The sequence below is a fragment of the Schistocerca serialis genome, chromosome 9 (assembly GCF_023864345.2).
Source record: "Schistocerca serialis cubense isolate TAMUIC-IGC-003099 chromosome 9, iqSchSeri2.2, whole genome shotgun sequence".
NCBI classification, from domain to species: domain Eukaryota; kingdom Metazoa; phylum Arthropoda; class Insecta; order Orthoptera; family Acrididae; genus Schistocerca; species Schistocerca serialis.
Genome location: NC_064646.1, coordinates 215271835 through 215281279, shown reverse-complemented (window position 1 = coordinate 215281279; position 9445 = coordinate 215271835). Strand labels below are relative to the sequence as shown.

At 38.3% G+C, this 9445-nt stretch overlaps 1 protein-coding gene across 4 annotated transcripts in view; it reads right to left on the bottom strand.

Annotated features, from left to right (window-relative positions):
• Positions 1–1466: 1466 nt before the first annotated feature.
• The window catches only part of LOC126419820 (small G protein signaling modulator 1-like), a 275459-nt gene continuing 267480 nt past the window's right edge, over positions 1467–9445 (bottom strand). For all 4 annotated transcript variants that reach the window (XM_050087048.1, XM_050087049.1, XM_050087050.1 and 1 more), the window contains one exon: positions 1467–3013. In XM_050087048.1, coding sequence (XP_049943005.1) covers positions 2925–3013 — 89 coding nt within the window. In that variant the 3' untranslated portion in view covers positions 1467–2924. The remainder of the gene's footprint in view (positions 3014–9445) is intronic.

Genomic DNA, 9445 nt, shown 5'->3' with positions numbered 1-9445 from the left:
ATTTTCAACACACTTTCCTGACACACTATTATAATACCAATGATTCAGTACTATTTTACAGGAAGCAAAAAATTAAACATAGATAAAAACAGAAAAAAGTTTAATAATACAATATTATTTTTTGATGAGATTACTATCTAAATGTTGTATTTTAATACCAACGATTCCTGATAAATTATATGGCAGTAAAGAGCTGTATTCCACATGTCTCATGTTTTAGATAATATTGGACTTGTTCACTGTCCATTACACATCTATTTTACCTTTATCTTCTAGAGGTTAGATTAAATAACAGAATGTGCAAGGAAGTTTCAGCTGCTTTGCTTTGGGATACAGATGCCGACAAGTGATAAATGAAGGCCCTTGCACATGCCATTAGGCAATCAATATAACTTGCCCACACACTTCCACTTTTTTTTAAATATACAGAGTCAAAGCATACAAGATATTGGCTACCTTTGATGTTTAATTATATCCTGCTCTCTCTATTTCCTGATTTAATTAATAACAAACATGTATTCCAAACTGTTCACTTTATCCATAATGAACAAGCTTTTCTCTCTCTTAATGCCACAAAACAGAAGACAACTGGCAAGTACATATTAAGTGTAGAAATTACTTACATGTTAACCTGTCCATCTAATGCTCAGTCTACCTCCAGGTTTGTTTCAGTTAAGTTTTGCGTATCATTCTTTAGATCACTTTAGTTCAGAAACGTTTATCTATGCCGACTTCTTATAGCAAACCACCTTTCTTTCATTTACATTAGACATTTATAACTTATTTGTGAAGTCTTTTTAAAATATGCACTTCTTCGCAGCCCTACATTAGTCAGAATATCTCTCTCTCTCTCTCTCTCTCTCTCTCTCTCTCTCTCTCTCTCTCTCTCTCGCACACGCGCGCACGCGCGCGCACACACACACACACACACACACACACACACACAGAGAGAGAGAGAGAGAGAGAGAGAGAGAGAGAGAGAGAGAGAGAGAGAGAGTGTTTTCAAACAGCTTGCTCAACACATTTTTTCCCACCATATACACCAATCAGGATTTGTGAGTATGTGATTTAAAATACAACAAATAATAATATGCCAAAATATCCCTACACTGTTGTTGAAATAACAGTAAAAAAAGTTGAAGCTGCAAATAATTATGAAATGGGAATGATACCCAAATACATGGATTTACTTTCTGTAGCTTACATGGAAGCCTGTAGGTACATTACAAGTATCTTACCTTTAATGCTGCTTTGTTAATTTGCCTGTAGTAATTGGTGAATAATATAAGTTACAAGGTTTTAAGTATGATGAAGTTTCAGTCTATAATAATTTCTGTAATGTGGAACATAATGCATTCTATAAAATATTCATTTACCATCAATTCCAACGACAATCTAGGTATATATAAATGCATATGAAAAAAGGAAAGAAAAAGGTAATTGTATAAATTTCACACATCAGTATATTGTAGTATTCATAATAATAATGCTTTAATGAGATGACATGAAACCATCATCTAAAGAAGGCAAAGAATGCCGTAACTTATCAATATGAAGGCTTTCAACGAATAAAATTACTCACATACCACGTTTGCACATTATCAATTACTCGATCACAGCAGTACTTACAAAAATGCCATTTGCTAATGGATCTATCACCTTCAAAGTTAAAACATCGAACATTCAATAACTTTCTATATTTCAGTTATTATCAGGAAGACATAACATCTAAAGCATGCTACAAGATAATGAGGCCTGCTTGTTATTTTTTTTCAGTTTTTCATATTTTTTTCAGTCAATTCTTGTAATTAAAAACTAACTCCCCCAAGAATTCCACCACTAGCGTAATTACAACAAAATATTCATATATACTTTTTAAATTTTAACATTTAATATATTTTTATAACAACAATATGCTGAAAGAGATTCTTTACACATAAATAGATGAACAACTGCATACTAACATATCTTTCTGTGAAATTATCTCTCTCAAAATGTCCCTTTTGTGTTTTGCCTCAATTTCTCCAATAAAATATTAATCTCAGCAAGATGATGTAATAATAAAAATCAATTTAGAAATCATTATCATATTTGCCCGTTAAACAGCTCAAATTATTGGATTGCTTATAATAGGCTGATCAACAGAAATGTTACAAAATATCCACCATTCTTCGCTGCAAAGATTTGTCTTAAGTTAAAAAGCAGACATCGAACAGAAAGGGAAAATACCAATCCTTATTCCTTACACAAGCACCTTTTCTTAATGCACTGACAGTCCATGAAATATTTTACTTACTAATACTGTGCTTTGTGTATATGAGGTTATTCCATTATATGCTAGCACACTACAGTAGCTCATACATTCATAATAAGAAAAAGAATGTTCGCAGCCAAAATAGCAAAGATCAGTACAGAGACTAACCTTTTTTCATTTTTACAGAATACATATACAATTACGAACATTATATTTATTTGCAATTTTTTGTAACTTCCAGCAACTCAAGTCATCTAAATTATGAAAAAACCATCGATGAAAATGGAATTAAGACATGAAAATAATTTTCAGTCTTTAAAAACATTGTCCTATTTCTTGAAGACAGTTTCATAATGGTAATTTCAATGAAAGGAGAATAAAAAAACGTTACATCAATCCAAAACTTCATTACTGAAGAGTGCTGTATTATCAGCACGCCATTCATGTTGACAGATAATTCGCACATGATACATTCTTTAAACTACAATCATGGCTTAAATATGATTTGGCAATGACAGATCAGACTTGTGAATGCCCTGATAAAAAACAAAACAGTTATTTAGTTTCAATTCTAACAATTCATTCACCAACACTGAGGGCATAAATTTTTGTACTTTAGTGCTTAAAGTATATCCTATTAATTACAATAACTTTTGCAAGCATAAAAATATTATTTATTTTCGATGAGTGTTTGCAGCTGCAGCACTAAATCTCTTGCAAGATTTAGTATGAGTTTCACATTATGATGTTCAGCCATTTCTGAAAGCAGAAAAGCATATTGAGGTGATGAAAATATTACACCGAGGAACAATAATATGGAGGTGGAGGTTGCTTTCTGCAAGATTATATGATGTAATCTCTGAGAGAAATGTTTCAACTGAATATTGCTATTCTAAGATATCTTCTGTGAATACCACGTTACAAAAAACCTTCAATCACAATAGCATATATACTATCGTACACAACAAACAGACTTCACAATAGAAGTTGGATGAGAATGCAGAAGCATATTATTAAAACACAAAATGAAAATCAGCATTCGATATTAATATTTGATAAAGAAGAGAAGAATCTATCTAGCCGCAAGTAAAAGCTATTCACCTAAATGAGTAGAATACCTGAAGCAAAACTGGTACACACATAAATTTTTAAAATAGGCTACCATGTTCTTTACTGATGTTCTCTAAACTGGAAACGTACCCAACAATTTGAAAAAAAGCAAAAATCATACTCATCTTAAAACCAGATAAACCAAATGACAAAGAGCAAAGTTACTGACCCTTTGCTTAATTTGAGCAGTACATAAACTTTTGGAAGGTATAATGTTTAACAGGACCAGCCACAAAATTTTGCAAAAGCTCCCTACCGAATAAGTAGTAGTCTGCCCAAATCATGCCCAAATCACAGCTGCACCAATTAGGTTCTCTCATGGACAAGCTTTATTGAAGCAGGAGTTCAAAACAAACAGAAGACCTCAACTATGTTTATAAGACTAACAGTAGTTTATGATACTGTGTGGAGGCAAGGGGTAATATTCCAACATTTACAAACCTCATCAACTTTCTCACTGCTGTGTTAAGCACTAGAAGGTTGCAAGTTCTAATGAAGAATAAGATGGGACTTCTAATGAAGTGTGGCAACATCAATCACATGATGAACCACAACAAGTGAATAGAATTCTCTCTGGAGTACAAAAGCATCATCTTTTCCACAATCACGCCTCATAGTGTCTAAGAATGAAAAACTAGATGCTTTTGTAACATGATATTTCAGGCTCTACAACTTTTATAATTTGACAACATGGAGTAGCCATTTTTTAGTTACAGGCATGGGAGCCAACATTTTAGCAGAGTGCAAGTGTGTCCCAACACACATGCACCAAACACTTCTAACAATGGGCCCCCACAGCCAACCACCTGTGCATGTGCTACAACCACCCGTAAATGTGCTAACGTTAACACAACGTCATTGGCAACTACAACTGAAATGAGTACGTGACCATAAGCACTGGACTTTGATGCAGTGGTAGAGCATTGCACCTTCTTCATTATGCCGATGGGAGGGTGTGAAACCATCATTTCATGGGGAAACAGTTCTTTGACAACTGTACTGTGGGATGTAGACAAGCAGATGACAGCTCCATTATGCTCTGGGAAACATTCACATGGGCACCCACAGGTCGAGTGGAGATCAAGCAAGGCGCCATGATAGCAACTGAGTATTGTACACTGGTTGGAGACCATGTACACTCCTTCATAATGATCACGTTTCCAAACAGCAGTGGCATTTTTCAATAACATAATGCACCATGTCACAAGGCCAAGAGTGCAATGGAACGGTTTGTGCAAGAGGGTGGCGAGTTCCAATTGATGTGCTGGGACACCAGCTCACCACATCTGAACCCAATCAAACACATCTAGGATGTGATTGAATGTGCTGCCAGAGCTCATTGCCCCCTTCCCCGTAACTTATGGGATTAGGTGATTTGTGTGTGCAGATGCAATGCCAACTTCCTCCAGCAACTTACGAAGGCCTTACTGCTTCCATGCCATGACATGTTGCCACTGTTAGCCATGCAAAAGGCAGACATACCACGTATTAGGTAGGTGGTCATAATGTTCTAGCTGATCAGTGTATACAGTGAGTTCCCAAAGTGGTGACCTAAAAAGAAAGAAACTGAGAAACATATATCACTGGAAGAAATGGATTTGCTGACCCAAATATCAACATTGAAAGTTAAGATGGAACAGAGATTTTCACCAGATCCAGGATCCTCAACAGTTAACTTGCCACCAACAAAGACTAAAGAGAATAATATTCGGTGGGGGAATGGAAACATCCAAAGCACAAATGTTAAGTTTCCATCATTCTGGATCATGGGACCTTAGCTTTGGTTCACAGAGGCTGAGCGTATTTTTCAGCAACACAAAGTGTTCACAAGTGCTGATAAATTCATCATAGTGGTCACAAACTTGAGTTCGGAATATGAGGGACAAGAGCCCATTACACACACTCACACCCTTCACAATATTGAGGGTGCTACGGTTACAAAAACTTCCAGCGAACATCCGTACTGTCATAGCAGTTACAGTACTTAGCTAAGACAGCAGACATTGCACAAAAGCCTCTACAGATGTAAAAATTAATGCTAGACAAGAAGAAGGGCTGGGGCAGATATGGAAACAGACAAAAATAGTATGAAATCCATAACAAACACAAAGGATTCATATTTACGTGCTGACAGGACACATTGTGGAGCAGCTGGCAGCACAAGTGGCCAAGCTCAATGCGCAAGTAGCTACCCACCAGCAACAGATACATAATCACAGCTGGAAGAAGTGGAAGAATACTGAACCACAACTGTCGACGGGACAATGGTGAAGGTATCACAAACATTTTGGGAACCTTACTCACCAGTGCACTGAACCCTGCAGTTACTTAAACTGCAAAGATGGATGTTAAAGGGCACAGACACTCATCAGCAAGCACACAGGTGCCCAGAACATTATAAAATAATGTAAGTACAAATGCAACATTGCCCTCAAGCAATAGTTTCAATGACTGACTGTGCACAACTATGCTCTGGGTGATAAATTTCTGGTAGACACCGTCAGAAATCAGTGTATATTCAAGAAAAGCTATAGACACAATGAGAGCAACAACACAACATGTACTGAGCAGTCAACAATTCGAGAATCTTCACATACAGTGGGAGACAATTGGAATTCAACTGAAATAAAATTTTCACCCTTCATGGAGGTTCATAGTCACAAATGTCCCTGGTCCTATCATAGGTGCAGATTTTCTGCATATTTATTGAAACATGCTGGATTTAGTAAACTGTCGATTGGAGCCACTTTTTATAGAAGAAGTATTGTCTACAATGCCTTCTGAGTTGAGATTCATACAGTGCGAGGAGACTGTGGCTTGCCACAAGAAGATATCTGGTTCCTCTTCCACACCATCCACATCAGGATTCAATACTGCGATTTCATATCCACAATGATGTTAGGCACATAGGTGCACCACATAAAAAGAACTGTGCGACTCCCAAGCACTTATGGAACCCATAAGTGCCACTTGTAAATGTAAGCACAGCACACAGCATCACATCCATAGACCCAAGGACAGCCTGTCTCCTGTTGTCCACAATGCCTGCCTTCTGAGAAGCTGATCATAGCGCAGGCCGAGTTCAGCCAGCAGCTAAGAACAGATATTGTAACTAGATATAATAGTGCATGGGCATCATCAATTCAGATGGTTCCAAAGAAAGATAAATCTTGGAGGATATGTGGTGATTACAGAGCACTCAACACATGATCAGTTCTGGTTCGGTATCCCACAACTAACATGACTGACTTCCACAACTAACATGATTCACTTCCACAATATCATTAGTCACACAACAATATTCAGTTTGATAGATAGTGTGAAAGTGTATTCTCAAATTCCATTGGCTCCAGTGGATATTAAAAAAAAAACAGTAGTGATCACACCCACTGGACTTTTTGAATACCATTTCATGCCATTTAGTCTCAGGAATGCTGCACAGACTTGGCAGAGGTTCACAGATGAAGTGCTACGAGAGCTGCCTTTTTCATTTTGTTACAGGGATGGCATTTCAATATTCTTTGCTTCAGACTACCTGCAGCAGCTTTTCTGCTGGCTCCAAGATTATGGCATCATTATTAATGAAATGTAGTGTGTCAGGAGGAAGAGTGAAGTTCATTTCCTGGGATACCAAGTTTCAGCAGCAGGTTTGGCACCATTAGTTGAATGGGTTAAAGCAGTGCAGCAAATGCCTCTTCACAGTACAAACACAGACCTTTACAGAGTTTTGGGTATGCTAAATTACATAGATGCCACATGGCTGTACTAGAGGTAGCCCAAGAGCCACTCACAATGTTGCTCACCGGAAAGAACACTGCAGGCAATCAAAAGGTCCTGTGGACTTCCCAGGCCAAAGCAGTATTCCAGGACCTCAATTGGGCCAATCTATGATCTGTTCATTGGGACAAGTTACCAGCAGAGCAGCACGTTGATCCTTTTCTAAGCAACCTTCTCCAGGATGGACGCACGGGATGACAACTCATACGAGTATCATTTCCAAAGGTCTCACAAGAAATCTGGTGAGACAAGGCAAGAGGTGAACAATGGCCCTGTATTCCAGAATCATATCACTAGCAAGATTTTGAAGCACTGCACAATCTTACACACCCAGATCAGAGAGCTACAGCTAAGATGGTCACTGCCAAAATGGTGTGGTCGTGGGTTCAAAGAGATTGTCAGGCATGGGCATGTGCACGTTTAACATGCCAACAAAACAAAATTGGAAGGTATGTATTCACACAGATTGCTCAATTTCTGGCATCTGCTGGCAGGTTTTCACATCTCAACATGGACACTGTCGGTCTGTTGCAGAGCTCAAAAGGACAAAGGTATTTATTGATGATGGTTGATCATTTTATAAGTCACAATACTCGCCGGTATATGGGCAGAGTCAGTGGTGAAAGAACTGGTACACACATGCTTCTCCAGGTTTGGCCTCCCATATGATACCACCACAGATAACAGAAAGCAATTTGAGAGACAACTATTCAATGAGCTCATGCTGTTATGTGTTGCAACCACCTGTGCATGACAAGCTACCATCCCACCAGTAATGGCTTGGTGGAACATTTCCATTGCACACTCAAGACGTCGCTAATGTGTAGTTTGTCTGAGTGGATGGAAGCACTCCCCTTTTTATAATTGGGATAACACACAGTAAAAGACGAGAATATTCAATGACCTCCAGCACAACCAGTTTACTGTGAGTTCCAAGGGAATGAATCTTGCCAGACTTCACACAGCAAATGGAACCACTGTTTTGTATGCAGTTTGCACAATGACTCATTGATCGACTGAAGTACATACAACCAACAAACTACATCACACGTGGTAAATGGCAGGTACTGATGCACAAGGACTTAGTAATAATGTCCCATGTGTGGCTTCAGGATGATGCAGTTCATCCTCCAGTTTTTTCTCCATTTGCTAGTCCTTACATAGCGATAAAAAGGGCAAGTCACACCTTCAAAATCAATAAACACAGGAGACAGAACAGTTTCAATTGACAGACTCAAACTAACATACACAAAGGAGGGTACCCTTCTTACTCAGCTTGAGACGTCACTTCCTAAGAAGGAAACTGACAAGCTGATGGACAGTTCCATAGAAAAGGCAACAACAGGCACCAAACCTGACACTTCAGCCAGTGGACATGAGCAATCTAGGCATACGCCCACTGCTTGCACAAGGACTGGCCATCAAATAAAGCGCAAATTTACACACATACCAGGAGTGCTTGGCTTTAAAAAAGAAAGTGGGGCTGATGTGGTGACATCAACCAGATGATGTACCACAGTTGAATGTTGTTCTATTTGGACTGTAAAAGCATTATCTTTGCCAGAGTCAGTGTAATAGCTCATGTTTGCTTTATTATGTTCATTCTTCTAAGTGTTTGTTTGCAAGATAGGAATAAATAGTTATTTGAAGTAACCCTTCACAGTCTTCCACAAAAAATTTGTATATGGCAAGTTCCAAAAGAAGCTTAATAATGTCTCCTTCCACAAGAATCAGGGCTAGTGCCTCTTCTGTTTTTTATGTATATAGCAGATTAGCCTAAAGACAACATCAAGAAAATTTGATATGCTGATGACTGGCTTCTTGTTCCTAGTCAGAAAGACCTGGACATCATTGAGGGTGTCTTAAGCAAAGACCTACAAATTTTTGACAAATACTTCCATCATTAGAGGTTACAGCTGAGAGCTGCCAAAACAGAAGCCACCAGCTTTCACTTTAACAACAAGATCATCTGTAAGGAAATAAAGGTATATTTTGAAGGAAAACAGCTGAGGCATAACAGAAGTCCATGTTATCTAGGAGCCACTCTTGACAAGTAAGGCATGGGGTTTATCAGTTCCAACACTAAGAACTTCTGCCCTTTGACCAGGGTACCCTGTAGCAGAATATTGCGCTGCACTCTAGATCAACAGCCCGTACGACAGGCTTGCTGATTTGCTGTTCAACTAGACTATGTGTACCATCATAAGAACACTAAAAATTCCGGTTTCCTATTCTCAGCCATATTGCTTCCCAATTTTCATGACAAGAATCTGCCCTCAAGTGTGACTTTACAAAAATAGCTGC